At 41.9% G+C, this 17124-nt stretch overlaps 1 protein-coding gene across 5 annotated transcripts in view; it reads right to left on the bottom strand.

The window, feature by feature from the left end:
- srebf1 (sterol regulatory element binding transcription factor 1) overlaps positions 1–10322 on the bottom strand; it is a 65675-nt gene extending 55353 nt beyond the window's left edge. The window contains exons 1-2 of one of the 5 annotated variants that reach the window (XM_072268375.1): positions 10056–10322; positions 7624–8034 (exon numbers count right to left, since the gene is read on the bottom strand). In XM_072268375.1, the coding sequence (XP_072124476.1) occupies positions 7624–8034; positions 10056–10194 (550 nt within the window). In that variant the 5' untranslated portion in view covers positions 10195–10322. The other 4 variants (XM_072268371.1, XM_072268370.1, XM_072268374.1 and 1 more) reach the window with 4 other exon arrangements.
- Positions 10323–17124: the final 6802 nt, after the last annotated feature.

Raw genomic sequence — 17124 nt, 5'->3', positions numbered from 1 at the left:
TTTAAGTAAGCCCTTAATTGAAGGTAACAAAAGTAAGTATTATTTGATATTTTATATTTATCCTTTAATTGTTCAAATGACATCAATATACCTCGTTCATAACAATCTCCTATAAATTTAATCCCTTTTTGGTACCAATTATATAAAAGTTGATTGTCCACTGTAAAAGGAATAAGTCTGTTTTGGAACAAAGGTCTCCTTGCTAATAAAGATTTCTGTGTTTCATTATCAACATTTATCTTATTCCATAGATCAATCAAATGTATTAATATAGGAGATTCTTTCTTTTCCCATATCCATTTAGATTCCCATTTATATATAAAATCTTCAGGTCTATTTTCTCCTATCTTGTCTAATTCTATTTTAATCCATGCAGGTTTTCGATCATCGAAGAAAAATGCAATAAATCTAAGTTGATGTGCTTTATAATAATTTTTAAAGTTTGGAAGTTGTAACCCTCCTAACCCAAATTTACATGTCAATTTTTCCAATGATATTCTTGACATTTTTCCTTTCCAAAGAAATTTTCTCACACATTTATTTAACTCTTGAAAAAATTTCTGTGGCAATTGTATTGGTAATGTTTGAAACAAATACTGTAATCTAGGAAATATATTCATTTTTACAACATTGACTCTACCTACTAATGTTATTGGTAGTATCATCCATTTGTCAAAATCTTCTTGAATTTTTTTCAATAGTGGAAAATAATTAAATTTATATAAATTCTTTACATCATTATCAAGTTTTATACCTAAATACTTTATACCATTTACCGGCCATCTAAATTGGGTTACTAATCGACATTGACTATAATCTCCTTTAGTAAGAGGTAAAATTTCACTTTTATCCCAATTTATTTTGTAACCTGATACCTTCCCATATTCATCCAATCTAGAAGATAATTTATCTAACGAATGTTGTGGGTTTGTTAAGTAGATCAAAACATCATCGGCAAAAAGATTAACTTTATATTCCTCCTGATTAACTCTAAAACCCATAATATCTGGATCAATTCTGATTAGTTCTGCTAATGGCTCTATCGCCAGTACAAATAAAGCAGGTGATAATGGACAACCTTGTCTAGTTGACCTTTTTAACTGGAATGGTGTTGAAATTTGAGAGTTTGTCACTACTTTAGCCTTAGGGTTAGAATTTAAAGTTTTAATCCAATTTATAAAAGATGTTCCTAACCCATATTTTTCTAATACTTTAAATAAAAAATCCCATTCTAATCTATCAAATGCTTTTTCTGCATCCAAGGCTACTACTATACTCTTCTCGTCCCTTTTTTGTGCCAAATGAATTATACTGAGTAGCCGGGTTACATTATCTGCCAATTGTCTATTTTTAATAAATCCTGTTTGATCCATATGTATTAATTTTGGTAAATATTTAGATAATCTATTCGATAAAATTTTTGCTATTATTTTATAATCCATATTCAATAGAGAAATAGGCCTGTATGATGTTGGTTTCATAGGGTCTCTGTCTTTTTTTTGGCAATACTATTACAATCGCTGTTGAAAAAGATTCTGGGAGTTTATGTGTTTTTTCTGCTTGACGTCTTAGTTCCATAAAGAGAGGAAATAATAAATCTTTAAATCTTTTATAAAATTCAGGTGGAAAACCATCTTCTCCTGTTGATTTATTACTTTGGAGTGATCCTAAAGCTTCTTCAACTTCTTTTAATGTAAAAGGCATATCTAATCCCTTCTGTTCTTCCAAATTCAATTTTGGAAGAGATACTTGTGATAAAAACCTTTCTATCTCATTAACATCATTTTGTGATTCTTATTGATATAATTCAGAATAGAAACTTTTAAAGGTTTCATTTATTTCAAGAGGTTTATAAGATATTTTATTTGCCTTTGTTCTAATTGCATTTATTGTTTTGGAAGCTTGTTCTGTTTTCAACTGCCAGGCAAGAATTTTATGTGCTCTCTCACCTAACTCATAATACCTTTGTTTAGTTCTTATAATTGCTTTTTCCATTCTATATGTCTGAAGCGTATTATATTGTAACTTCTTATTGACAAGTTGCCTTGTTTTTTCTTCTGACATATCTTTGAGATTCTTTTTCTAATTTTGTAATCTCTTTTTCCATTTGATCTAGTTCTGCCATATATTCTTTCTTAATTTTAGACGTATAACTTATTATCTGGCCCCTAAGATATGCTTTCATCGCATCCCATAATATAAATTTATCATCCACTGAATGAAAATTTGTATCCAAAAAAAATTGAATCTGCTTTTTCATAAAATCACAAAAATCTTGACATTTTAATAATGTTGAATTAAATCTCCATCTATAAGCCACTTCTTCCTTATCAGCCATTATTATTGTCATCAATAAAGGAGAATGATCTGATAATATTCTTGCTTTATATTCCATATTTTTCACTCTGTGTTGAATATGCATTGATAATAGGAAAAAATCTATCCTTAAGTTTTATGTCTATGAGAATAGAACGAATAGTCACTTTCTTTAGGATTGATTCTTCTCCATATATCAATCAAATTTAAATCTTTCATCAATGATAAAGTAAAATTTACTACCTTCGATTTTATAACAGCCTTGGTTGATCTATCTAAGACTGGGTCTAAGCAAAAGTTAAAGTCTCCTCCAATTAATATTTTTTCATGTGCATCCGCCAAATTCAAAAAAGCTTCTTGTATGAATTTTGCATCATTTTCGTTTGGTGCATAAATATTCATAAAAGTCCATAGTTCAGAGAAAAGTTGACAATGTATAATCACATATCTCCCCGCAGACTCAGTTATTACATTTTGTATTCTAATTGGTAACGTTTTATTGATCAAAATTGCTACTCCCCTCGCTTTTGAATTAAATGAAGCCGCAACAACACTACCCACCCAATCTCTCTTTAGTTTCAGAAGTTCTGTTTCTGTTAGGTGCGCTTCCTGTAAAAAAGCTAAATCTATCTTCATTTTTTTAATATGTGTTAAGATTCTTTTTCTTTTCATTGGTCCATTAAGCCCGTTAACATTAAAACTCAAAAAATTCAATAAATTAGTCATTATTCTTAACAAAGTTACTCCAATCTAAAACATTACTTATCTTCTCAACTCTCATAGTTCCTTGGGGAATCTCTTTGAACTTCACCATGTTGCTATGTGTTTCCCTCCCAACCCTCCAGGCAAAAAGAAAAAAAAAGATAGAAAGGATACAAAAAAAGAAAAAACAAAATACCCCCCCCACTAATGTTGTGAATGAAAGGATACACAACATTACCCCCCTCCATTTTACGGGTCGTGGCTAAAGCCACACTTGCACACATGATTAGCGTAGCAATTGATCAGTGCTTCTTCCAGCTCCCCCGCAACAACAAAAAATTATATATATATAGACAAAATTAATGTTACTATTCCCAACTAATATTCCTCCAATTTTAACCTTTCTTAACCCCCCTCGTATAATTAATAATATATTTATACATTCATCCAGCTTCAAAAATCCAACAAGTCCATTCTTTAACCCAATCTTCATCTTCAATCTATCTCGCTCCCCTGGATTTGTTCTTGTATCTGGTGAATATTCAGAGAGTCTTGCACAAACTGCTCTGCTTTCCGGTAGTCATCAAAAAATCTTTTTTCTCCACCAGGCAAAAAAATCTTCAAGGTTGCAGGATAACGCAATATAAATTGATAACCGTGATCCCATAGGGTTTTTTTTCACTGGATTAAATTTCTTCCTTCTCTTCAAAAGTTTATAACTTATATCAGGGTAGAAAAAAACTTTGTTCCCTTGAATCATCAATGGCCCTTTTCTATCCTTGGCAGCTTGTAGAATACTTTCCTTGTCTTGAAATCTTAAGAATTTTATTAAAATCGATCGTGGATATTGGTCACCTTTTGGTTTTGGTCTTAGAGCTCTATGTGCCCGCTCAATTTCAATTGGTCGAACCTCCTCTTCCATTTGCAAAACTTCCGGGATCCATCTTTGAAAAAATGCTATTGGTTTTTCTCCCTCCATACCTTCTTTAAGACCAACAATTTTAATATTATTACATCTACTGAAATTTTCCAACATGTCCACTTTCTCCAAGTCGATTTCTTTCCGAGTTCCAGACAAGCAGATCATTTTCTGTTTTTTCCACTCTATCATTCATATGCCCCATTGCTCTTTCCATCTTCTGAAGCTTCTTATCCATTTTATCATGTCTTTCCATAGCTTTATTATAGCACATCTTCATATCTCTAAGTTCTTCTCTTACTTTTCTTAGTTCAGTCGTTAATTGTAATATAGCCTCTCTTATGTTTCCATCATCTCCTTTACTTCCAATCGCTTCCAATTCTTCCTCCTCTTCTTCATCTGTGTTCTCTGCGGAATCCAATTCTGACTCCGAGTCCTTTTCAATTGCAGTGGCTGTCGGTTCTTGTAGTTTAAGTTGTGTCGATTTGCGCATGTGCTCTTCTTTGCGCATGCGCATTTCCGGCATCTTCTTCGGAGAAACCGCTACCGCCGCCATTGCTCCCTGTTCTACCGAAGGAGGTCCAACCTGAGTCTGAGGCTCCATCGTTGCAGTAGACCCTTTTTTCTTCCCATCTCGTGACTGCTTCGCAACAGCAGACTTCTTTTGTTGTGGTTTAGGAGGCATACCGTAAAGTAGTCTTGCAAAGTTTATAAATAGTTTTCGGGAAGTATTTATTAACTTTGCTTTGTTTAATCGGTACTTTGCTGATTTTTTTACGGGACAGCTGGATTTACACATCTCAATCCCACGTCATCACGTGACGCCCCCCCAGATTCAGCAGAGATTGATGGATTCTTGATTTCATCCATCTCAAGTATAGCAAAACCTAGGTCTTGACTGTCCTGGGTAAGGAGTGCCACACAATGTGAAGAATACAACAGGACTGTACTCCTGTTAGAAAGGTAGCAATGTGTAAACCAACCAAGTCCCAGCTGTATCAAGCAGCCTTTGATGGACAGTCAAAGACCTTTGGTGCAGAGTGCAAATCTGAGTTTATTACTTTGGAGCTACAGATAAAATAGCAGAATAACAGTACTGCAAAAAATTATATTTCTAATTCCAACACCCATGATTTTTTTTCAACCTATTGAGTTGAATAAATTATCTCAATCTATGAAGATACCTTAATCCTGGAGTTTAAAATGATACTTTACATGAGGCCAGTTAGTCCAACCCTTTGTGCAGCTCTCACTTGGTTCTAAACCGCTGTCCATTCCTTATCTTTATGAAGTTCTTATTACATAACAACATCTATCTCTATGGATTCTAATCCTGTTTTGTTCTAAAGACTATTTGTGAAAACTTTCTTCTATTTTCTGATTCTTCATACTTTTCAACTAAAACAAAGAACGTAACAAAATCAAAACAAGTTACAAAATTTCCTGACATCCTCAATGCACTCTCAACCACCTTTGTTCTGACATACAATGACTTTACTGGTCTCGTCACAACTATCTCTGCAGTCCTGGTAAGAAACTATTGAATACCTTCTGTGTTTTTGCATGAAAACCAACACCAAGGCTGTTTACAAGAAGGGGATGAGCAGATTTTATTTTCTAAGGAAGATGAGATCCTTCAACGTGTGTAACAGGATGTTGGAAATCTTTTACCAGTCTGTTGTAGCGAGTGCAGTCTTTTTTTGCAGCTTTATACTACATTGGTGCAGGTGATGCAAAAAGACTAAATAAACTCATCAAAAAGGCTGGATCCGTCCTTGACTACAACCCGAACTCTTATTATTATTGCGAAGTTTTTTTTAAGCGTTGCTACTGTAACAAAATAATTTCCCACTCGGGATCAATAAAGTACTTACTATAATTATGACCTTAAAATTTTACCTAAAACTAGATACCGTTTTCTAGCTGTATACTAATGATCTATGTAGCTTTAATCTTACCCTTTAAAATGCACACTTTTGTCACCAACTTTGCAGACATGGAAGTTCAGGTACAGTTCTGGGCCGCACTGAATTAAATGGGATCAGAGAATGGTATTAACAGCTTTATGGCACGGTCTCACATTTCCCAATGCTTGAGAATTTACAAAAAGGAAATGTCAGACCAAGAAACATCGGACTCAGCTCGAATGGTCCCCTGTATTCAAACATTCTAATAAAACCTCAGATAAAGAATAATCAATTAGAGTCCAGACTAGACAATGGCTCCCATGGAAACATTCCTCCGAAGGAAGGAGGGAAGATAGAAAACTACTACTACTACTACCTCAACTCAGGCCTAAGGGGCCGGCGTCGGGCACGATGACGGACTCTCCACTTCCCCGTCTCCCTCATCAGTGATAGAAAAAGGATAGAAAGATAGAAAGATAGAAAAAGGAAGATGTAAAATACAAGTTGACTATGCAAACTATACACTACCTCCAATATCTAAAGCATCTTCCCCTTTGACACCTGTGGTGAATCAATAGGTATATTTACAGCAGAGATTGATGGGTTCTTGATTAGTAAGGGTACCAAAGGAACACACACACAATGCTGGAGGAACTCAGCAGGCTAAGCAGCATCTGTGAAAAAAAGTACAGTTGACATTTTGGGCCAAGACCATGAAGAAAGGGGGAGGGGGAATGAGCACCCAAGGGAGGCGATGGGTGGGCAAGGGGATAAGGTTAGAGACAAAAAAAGGGATGGGGAATGGTGGGGGGGGGGGGCATTACCGGAAGTTCGAGAACTCTCAGGTTGGAGGCTACCCAGACGTAATATAAAGTGTTGTTCCTCCAACCTCAGTGTGGGCAGGATGGACATATTGGAATAGGAATGGGAAATAGAATTAAAATGGGTGGCCACTAGGAGATTCCGCCTTTTCTGGCAGACGGTGCATAGGTTCTCAGCGAAGATGAGGTATTTTTACAGGTAACAGGATTGGAGGAGGTATAGTTCAGGTAGTTGTGAGAGTCCTTGGGTTTGCAATAGACATCAGTCGATAAGCTGTCTCCAGAGATAGAGACAGAGTGTTGGAGAAAGGGGAGGGAGGTGTTAGAAATGGATCAGGTAAATTTGAGGGCAGGGTGGAGCCATAGTGGATGAAGTCGACGAGCTCTGCAGGAAACAGCACCGATGCTGCTATCGATGTAGCGCAGGAAAAGTGCAGGACGGTCACCAGCGTAGGCATGGAACATAGACTGTTCCACATAGCTGACAAAAAGGCAGGCATAGCTAGGACTCAAGGAAGTGCCTATGGCTGCACCTTTCGTTTGAAGGAAGGGGGAGGAACCAACCAAAGACAAAATTACCAAAGGTTATGGGGAGAAGGCAGGAGAATTGGGTTGAGAGGGATAATAAATCACCTATGATCAGATGACAAAGCAGACTTGACGGGCCAAATGGCCTAATTCTGCTCCCATGTCTTATGATCAATCTGAAGCATTTTAATTGGCTCTAACTGTACGTAAGGATAGGAATAACAAACGCCAATGTAAGCCACACTTTAAAGTATCAAAGGTGCCCTCTCTAGTTTACTCACAGATTATCATGGTTAGGACAAACAAACAATTATAAACATGCAAGAGAATTACATTTCAATTAATACAATTTGTAATTAATCATCCTCATGCAGGAAATCATTAAAATCCTATTATTTTGTTCAATTCTATTCTAATAATTATCAATTACCTGTAAACCCATTGGAGTTCTGATATCCCAGCAAAGGCTGCTGTTGCTGCTGCACAAACTGTGGCTGCGATTGTGGAGAACCTGTAAAATTCTGTGCCATCATGAGAGGCTGCTGTTGGCCCTGTGGCAACTGAACAGCCTCTTGTTTGACCTGTTGTGCTGAAGAGGCCTGAAGGAGCTGTGACTGCTGCGAATGCTGAAGCTGTTGTTGGAGCGGAGGGCTCTGGTACATCTTCACAGGGGGTTGAGCCTTCCCACTATTGCCCAAGAGGCTATCAAGGGACATGTTCAATAAGCCTTGGTTAGGCAGGACTGAAGAACTACTATCTTGCAGTGGGGTGCTAGTGCCAAAGTGGTTGTCAAACAGCCCAGGGAATCCTCCATCCTGGTTGTTAATCAGCTGCAACATATCTGTAAAGATAGTAAAACACAAACAACTAAGGTTAAGCAAGTTGCTGTCTTTGCATGTGGCAACAAAGGTGGCTTATGAAATAGTTTTTGTAAACTTAAACAGCATATGCTCTGCACCTCTTTTGTTCAATTAGAAAACTTGACGGCACCAATTTAGAACTTTACCAAGTGCATGAAGTACTATGAGAACTGGTGCCTTCTGTTAATTCAAATTTGCAAAATAAAAACCAAAGATGTTATTTAAAATTAAGAATTAAAACTCAAGGAGGTTCAAATTATTCACCTATTGTCAGAGCGTGCCACTCTCATTAATCATTATTCTTCGGGTTGTTTCAAATTGTGAGTATTTGGTAAGTATAAGTACTTTTTATTGATACCATTCAGTGCATTTTCACAAAGACATTTCTTAAAGTCCTGTATTTTGAAAGTAGTTAACGTTTCTGATGCATTCAATTGTACATATTAAAATACTACATTTTTTTTTTAAAAAACTTACACAATATATTGGTAATGTACGGTAATCATATATTCTCAAAGTTTTCAAACATTACTTTTCCCACAGTAGCATTACCATAACGGAGATAACTTCCTATGGCATTCTCATGTCAATCTTTACAATAAATCCACAATGTAACAGCTTCACCTTCAAAAGTGCAATCCATTACTGCAACCAGTGATCAGAACTTCATGGGTTTATTGGTCTGAGGCAGATCTTCATTCATGCACATATTTAAGATATTATCTACTAAGCGTTTCAGATCAGAGCATGCAAACGTATTTGCAAAGCAGTAAGGATATAGAGCTGCTTTACTTCTTGCCTACACCGCCACCTTCCAAGAAAAAATACAGTGACTGTATTCAAATTTAGGGGCGGATATTGGTATCATTTTTTTTCCATGAGGTGATCCGGTTGAACCAATCACTGCAAGTTCCAGTCGCTTGCTATGTTTGGCTTAGCTCGCAGACAAGACAGAAAGAATTTGTTCAACAGTGTACATTGGCAGGAACATTGATTAATTCAGAAAAGTGAATAATCGAAGGTTACTATCGGGCAAGCTCATTCCACCGCATCTGTAATGCACTTGCAGCATTTAAAAGCTATAGGTCTAGCATTTTGACACGATTCCACTTTCAGAAAGAGAAAGGTTTGCTCCTTTTCAGAATCCTCAAAAAGACTGCATTCTAATATCGTGAAAATTCAGTGTCAATTCAGATATTTTGTTTTAAAATGCATCAGGAGGAATTACGGAAATTCGCGTTTTATCTTTAAAAAAACGTAGGCATCAAAGATACCGATTTGGTTACTTGGTTTCCAGGCTGCTGTACGTGACTGCGAGGAGATGAACTTGAGAAGTCCCCTGCAGCATAAGGCAATAACCGCTAGTAACCCTGGCATGATGTCACTGCCTGAGAGGGTGAAAGGGGCTTGGTTCAAGCGAACACACGACTCAGCAAGTATGATCTTGCCAAAGCTGCAGCACGAGGGTTAAAGCATAGCTGTCTTCCACGTTAAAAAAAATCAGCCGGTCAAAACTTTTGGCATGATCAATATTTTAAATAAATCTACAAATGTGTTATTTTAGCAAAATCCAGAGCAAATATAATTTACTATAAAATGATTTCTGTAATTGAAAAACTCTGTGTTTTATGCTATTGTTTAAAATACAGGTCGTTTCTAAAACACAGACTTACAAGCTAACTTATAATAATGAACGTCTAGCCACACGGACTGCATTTGGAGTTAGTTGCAAATGCAATTCAAACACAAACTTCGTCTGTTTAAAATTACACAAAAATATAAAATCTTGTAAAGAAATAAATACATTCGTGATAATTAATGAAAGAATCAACAACGTAACATTTAACTCACATCTTAGAAAGTGCACAGGTACTTTCAAACATTAAACGAAATACAATTGTTTTCCAATTTGCTGCTAGCCATCGCAATCCAGAAGCGGGCACGCTGACTCCCGTTGCGACCTGCCCCGGACCCCAAGCGCCGAGCCCCGTCCATCACTCACCATCAATGTCACTGAGCAGCGCGTTATCGATCTCACCGCCCTGGCCCTCGGTCAGAGACGGGTGCAGACTGTCCAGGGACGAGTCCTCAAACATCATGCCTGCGTCGGGGAGTGCGTGCTGCTGGCCCCCGTTGTCCATGCTAACTGCGCCGGGCTCGGGAAGGGAGGGGAGTCGGGGGATTCCTTGTTTACCGCCGCCTCACACGCCGCGGCACCATGTCAATAAACTGCAGGAGAAACCCAACTCCCTACCACGACCACAAGCGGCCAATACGACTGCGGGCCCGCCCCCCAAGGCGCATGATTGACGGTCCATTGGACCAGTTGACAATCAGAACGGTGGAGGGCTCGGCGCGCGCGGGTTGCCCGATTCCCCCAATCAGCCATCAGGTTTTTCCATGTTCGGTTGAGCGGACAGCTGTGCGCGCGGGGGAGGGGCGGGTCCGCATGCGGCTAGAACCAGAGGAAATCAACCAATCACCGCGCAGATTGTGGTGTGGGGTGATCAGTCGTCATTACTTCAGATCCCGCCCTCGCTCTCTGCCGCTGACATCATCCCATTGATAAAGCGCCCCACGTGGACTCCGCGACGCCATCATTTTATGTTTAGCGGTCCCGTGATTATAGGGGTTTTGGAAGTATTTGTTTAAATTTTAGTGCTTAACGTTATGAAATGAGTTTATAAAATGAACATAAAAATAATCCGAATGAGTATGCTGTAGCCATCACTGACTTCATTAAGAGCGGTGTGGATGAGTATTCGACGCTTTGGGGGCGTCGACAGCCCGGCCCTGCATTGTTAATCACCAGCACTGTTTATTGTTCCTGTGTTTAAATGCTTTCCTGCCATTATGGTGGGAAGTTCCAGTTCATTTATTGCTATATTTTAGCTTAGGTTATATTTGCTTGTGCATTTGTGGGTCACCCTAAATGTATCGGGGGTGTGCGATGGTGGAGGTGACCCCGCCTGTGTGAGATTAGCTGGGTTCACTCTCCAGGTCAGGGTGCCCGGTCTGTTTTGTGTTTATCACAATAAAATGGTTGTTGAGTTAAAGAGCACAACAGATGGAGCGCCACCAAGACGACGGTACCTTGTCTTGGCACTAGAGGGAGATTCCCTGCGGGCTTTCCTCAACCTAACGCTGGCAGAGCAGTGCAACTACAGGCCCTCGTAGTGGTGTTTCGAGCAGAGGCCATTGGTGGAAGCAATGAGGGAAGATGGCGCCGTATGGGGGCATTAGCAGCTGATCTCCGTCACTGTGCTGGGCATGGCTACCCCCAGGTCCCTCCTGCGACCCAGGAAGAGCTTGCCCTCCAAACCTTTGTAAAGGTGCTGATGCCAGAGTGCCTTCGGCAGCATGTTCGCCGGACATCACCATCATCGCTAGATGAGGCAGAGAGGGCAGAAGCAATTTTAGAACCCAAGGTGTCCCAGGTGTCCCTGCACACCACGAGCTGGGGCTTGTGTCACCGAGGCGGAGGAGGAAACTGACGAGGAGAAGCCTGTGAGACAGGGCCGACCAGCGCCATGGCCCATGAAATGATCCCTGCTACCAGTGCGGTGAGACAGGTCATTTGGCCCGGGAATGCGCACCGGCACCACGCCACAGCTCAGAGCAGCCATTGGGAAATGCTGAACGAACAGCGCCGCCCGAGACCTCCAGCAGGATCTCTCCATTGCCGACCCTCCGGGTGGGCCGTTTGGGCGAAGAGCAAGGCTTAAGGCTGATATACATGCGTTTCAGCTGAACATGGACTACGTGGTGGTGGTCAACCAACACTATCATCCGTCCCGGTGTTCTCCCCAACACGGACCAGCCATCCCTGCCTGGGTAGACAACGATGGCGCTCCAGCTGGCAATGGTCACTGGTAACTGTGCGGCAATGTGAGGGAAGAGGAGGCTGCGGGGGAAAACACAGTGGTGCACGAGGTGTGGCTCACCGACATCCGAGAGTCCTGCATCCTTGGCCTGGACCTGCTGTCCCGCTGGGTGGCCCGTGTGGAGTGTTGGGAGCAACACTCTACCTTGGTGCTGAAGCCATGGCTGTCCGGCAGGGCAGCTGTGGTAAACCATATATATGTGTTGTAACTGGGTTACCTGTCTGGACACACCCCTCTGCTGACTGCCCCTGTGGCTCCTCCCACAGAGTCCTGTATAAAGGTGTTTCGCCTTGCCCCTCCCCCTCAGTCCGGGGGCAGACACTCACCGTGGATGTTGTATTATATAGCGAATAAAAGCCTTCCAGTATTTTACCTAACCTCAGTCTTTTGGAGTTATTGAAGGTGCTTCAGCAGCCCCTGGAAGCGGTCCCAGCGGGGGCAGCTGCCACCACCGGTTTCACAGCGGCCCACGGCAGTGCAGCACACCCAGTAGTGGCCCAACGCAACATAGCTGAACCAGAGGCAAGTGACGGTGACAGCGCTTCAGGTGACAAGTCAGTGACTACCTCCCCACTAAGGACCACGAGCAGCGAACAGGTGAGCAACCCCATGTCAGCCGGGGTGAGGGAATGGCTGAGTGTGGGACGATGGCCGAAATGGGCAGAGCTCTCCGCCCTGGACCCAGAGACCAAAGCCTTACACTCGCAGTGGGGAACGCTGGAGGGGCACAACGGGATCTGTTTCGGCAGTGGCAGTTGTCCGACAGTGACAGACACCTCTTGCAGCTGGTGGTCCCCCAGGGGCTCCACACCACAGCGCTGCAGTCAGTGCACGGGCTGGTGGGAGCCGGCCATCTCGGAGCTGCAAAGACTTTGGGCAGGCTGCGTGAACGCTTCTACTGGTCTGGCTACAGGCAGGACGTGGAGCTGTTCATGTGCTGCTGCAATGTTTGCATGTCCCAAAAGGGACTAGGCTGCCAGTCTAGCGTGCCAATGCAGCAGTACATGGTGGGGGCCTCAGTAAGTGTCTACTGCCCCTCCAGGAAGAAGAGACTATCCCCCAGGCTTGGAAGCACTGGAAGGGACCGGGAGAGGTGCTGGACCGCATTTCCGATGTGGTATATCGGGTGCAGTTGCGAAGCGACGGAAGGCAGTTGTGCTGCACCAGGACCGGCTGGCTCCGTGTCAGCCCCTGGACACCACTAACCCAGTGAGGCTGAAGGAAGGAAGTGACAGTCCGGGTGTTCTGTCTCTTGCCTCACACAAACAGCCGGCAGTGTCCACGCCCACTGGGACTTTTGGATTTTGTTATAAACTTTGGGGTTGCTGAGGACGGCTGACCCCCTGGGTGGGGGCAGTGTGACACGTGGAGGGGGGGTGTAGTCCACAGCCTCCCCCCTGCATTTCTAATGGTTAGCACTGTTTATTGTTCTTGTGTTAAAATGCTTTTGTGGGATTATGATGGGAAGTTCCAGTTCGTTTATTGTCACATTTTAGTTTGGGTTATACAGTTATTCACTTGTGTATCTGTGGGTCACCCTAACTGTATCCGGTCAGTTTTGTGTCTATCACAACAAAACATTTGTTGAGTTCAATGAGCTTCCTTGTCTGTCATTATGGACCAAATGCTCGCCACAGTATGTTCTTTGGAGAACACACAAAGTTTCCCAAACCAGAAGCCTTGGCTAAACCAGAAGATTTGCAGCCTGGTGAGGACTAGATCTGTGCCGTTCACCACTGCCAGTCTAGAATTCTTCAAGAGATCCAGGTATAATCTATAGAAACCTACAGGGTTGTTATGGCTATAATTAACTCCTGCCTGAGCACGGAACTGGACCAGATGCAATTCTCCTACTGCCACAATAGACCTACAGTGGACTCAATCTCACTGGCTCCCCAATCTGCTTTAGAGCATCAACAGAACAGAAAAACACATATTACGCTGTTTGTCAATGACAGCTTGATGTTAAGCACTGTACCATCATTCCTCCAATGTTAATCACCTTCCTTGTAAATTTGGGGCCTCTCTACCTCCCTCTGCAACTGCGTCCTCAAATTCCTCATTGAAAGGCTGCAGTCAGTATTAATGAGTCATAACATATCCTGACAGTCAACAAAGTGCACTTTGAGGATGACTGCTTTGCCCCCTCCCCCTCTCCTCATGACTGTGCGGCTAAGCACAGGTTAAATACCATTTATAACTTTGCAGATGACACACGGTAAAATCTCAGCTGGTGACAAGGTGTATAGGAATGAGATAGATCAGCTGGTTGAGTGGTTTCGCAACAATAATCACACAATGTCAGCAAGAGCAAGGAATTGAATGTGGACTTCAGGAAGGGAAGTCAGGATAACACACACCTGTTCTCATTGAGGGGTTAGCAGTGGAAAAGGTGAGCAGCTTCAAATTCCCAGGTGTCCAGGTGTCAACATCCCAGAGGATTTATCCTGGGTGCAGTACATTGATGCAATCATGAAGAAGGCATACCAGAAACTCTACACTATTGTCTTTCCAGACAGAAGAAGATTTGTGCAGCAAGTCTGGACAGGTCTACGACCAAGACTTGTCTTTTACAGGAAGCAAGGTTTGAGGAGCTAAAGTTCTAGAAGCTTCAGATTGACTTGACAGAGAGTGGTGCTAAACATCACTCTACTGGGTAAGTGCAGGTAATCTCTAGCCTAGACGACTGCTCCATGACTTGTCTGGAAGAAGAAAGAGGACTTTTGTATAAATGTTAAGATGTTTGTTCCCGAAGATTCCATGTTTCCTATTTTATGTAGTGTTATAATTCAGGACGCAATCACGAAGAAATCTGCAGATGCTGGAAATTCAAGCAACACACACAAAATGCTGGTGGAACGCAGCAGGCCAGGCAGCATCTATAGGAAGAAGTACAGTCGACGTTTCGGGCCAAGACCCTTCATCAGGGCTAACTGAAAGAAGAGACAGTAAGAGATTAAAAAGTGGGAGGGGGAGGGGGAGATCCGAAATGATAGGAGAAGACAGGAGGGGGAGGGATGGAGCTAAGAGCTGGAAAGTTGATTGGCAAAAGGGATACAAGGCTGGAGAAGGGAGAGCATCATCGGACGGGAGGCCCAGGGAGAAAGAAAGGGGGAGGGGAGCACCACAGGAAGATGGAGAGCAGGCAAGGAGTTATTGTGAGAGGGACAGAGAGAGAAAAAAGAAGAAAAAAAAGGGGAAAATAATAAATAAATAAGGGATGGGGTAAGAAGGGGAGGAGGGGCATTAACGGAAGTTAGAGAAATCAATGTTCATGCCATTAGGTTGGAGGCTACCCAGACGGAACATAAGGTGTTGTTCCTCCAACCTGAGTGTGGCTTCATCTTGACAGTAGAGGAGGCCATGGATTGACATATCAGAATGGGAATAGTGCGTGGAATTTAAATGTTTGGCCACTGGGAAATCCTGCTTTCTCAGGCGGACAGAGCGTAGGTGTCAGCGAAACGATCTCCCAGTCTGTGTCGGGTCTGACCAATATATAGAAGGCCACACTGGGAGTACCAGACGCAGTATATCACACCAGCTGACTCACAGGTGAAGTGTACTGTACTTCTTCCTATAGATGCAGCCTGGCCTGCTGTGTTCCACCAGCATTTTGTGTGTGTTGCTTATAATTAAGGATTGTTTTGTAACCATATAACAATCACAGCACGGAAACAGGCCATCTCGGCCCTTCTAATCCGTGCCGAATGCTTACTCTCACCTAGTCGCACCGACTTGCACTCAGCCCATAACCCTCCATTCCTTTCCTGTCCATATACCTATCCAATTTTTCTTTAAATGACAATATCGAACCTGCCTCTACCACTTCTGCTGGAAGCCCGTTCCACACAGCCACCACTCTCTGAGTAAAGAAGTTCCCCCTCATGTTACCCCTAAACTTCTTCTCCCTAACTCTCAACTCATGTCCTCTTGTTTGAACCTCCCCTACTCTCAATGGAAAAAGCCTATCCACATCAACTCTATCTATCCCCCTCATAATTTTAAATACCTCTATCAAGCCCCCCCTCAACCTTCTACGCTCCAAAGAATAAAGACCTAACTTGTTCAACCTTTCTCTGTAACTCAGGTGCTGAAACCCAGGTAACATTCTAGTAAATCTTCTCTGTACTCTCTCTATTTTGTTGACGTCTTTCTATAATTCAGTGACCAGAACTGTACACAATACTCCAAATTTGGCCTCACCAATGCCTTGTACAATTTCAACATTATATCCCAACTCCTATACTCAATGCTCTGATTTATAAAGGCCAGCATACCAAAAGCTTTCTTCACTACCCTATCCACATGAGATTCCACCTTCAGGGAACTATGCACTATTATTCCTAGATCACTCTGTTCTACTGCATTCCTCAATGCCCTACCATTTACCATGTATGTCCTATTTTGATTAGTCCTACCAAAATGTAGCACCTCACATCTTTCAGCATTAAACTCCAGCTGCCATCTTTCAGCCCACTCTTCTAACTGGCCTAAATCTCTCTTCAAGCTTTGAAAACCTGCTTCATTATCCACAACGCCACCTATCTTAGTATCATCTGCATACTTATTAATCCAATTTACCACCCCATCAGCCAGATCATTAATGTATATGACAAACAACATTGGACCCAGTACAGATCCCTGAGGCACACCACTAGTCACCGGCCTCCAACCTGACAAACAGTTATCCACCACTACTCTCTGGCATCTCCCATCCAGTCACTGTCGAATCCATTTTACTACTTCAATATTAATGCCTAACGATTGATCCTTCCTAAATAACCTTCCGTGTGGAACCTTGTCAAAGGCCTTACTGAAGTCCATATAGACAACATCCACTGCTTTACCCTCGTCAACTTTCCTAGTAACTCTTCAAAAAATTAAATAAGATTTGTCAAACATGACCTTCCACGCACAAATCTATGTTGACTGTTCCTAATCAAACCCTGTCTATCCAGATAATTATATATACCATCTCTAAGAACACTTTCCATTAATTTACCCACCACTGACGTTAAACTTACAGGCCGATAATTGCTAGGTTTACTCTTAGAACCCTTTTTAAACAATGGAACAACATGAGCAATATGCCAATCCTCTGGCACCATCCCCGTTTCTAATGACATTTGAAATATTTCTGTCAGAGCCCCTGCTATTTCTACACTAACTTCTCTTAAGGTCCTA

The sequence above is a fragment of the Mobula birostris genome, chromosome 9, assembly GCF_030028105.1.
Source record: "Mobula birostris isolate sMobBir1 chromosome 9, sMobBir1.hap1, whole genome shotgun sequence".
NCBI classification, from domain to species: domain Eukaryota; kingdom Metazoa; phylum Chordata; class Chondrichthyes; order Myliobatiformes; family Myliobatidae; genus Mobula; species Mobula birostris.
This window is presented reverse-complemented; position numbering and strand designations above follow the sequence as displayed.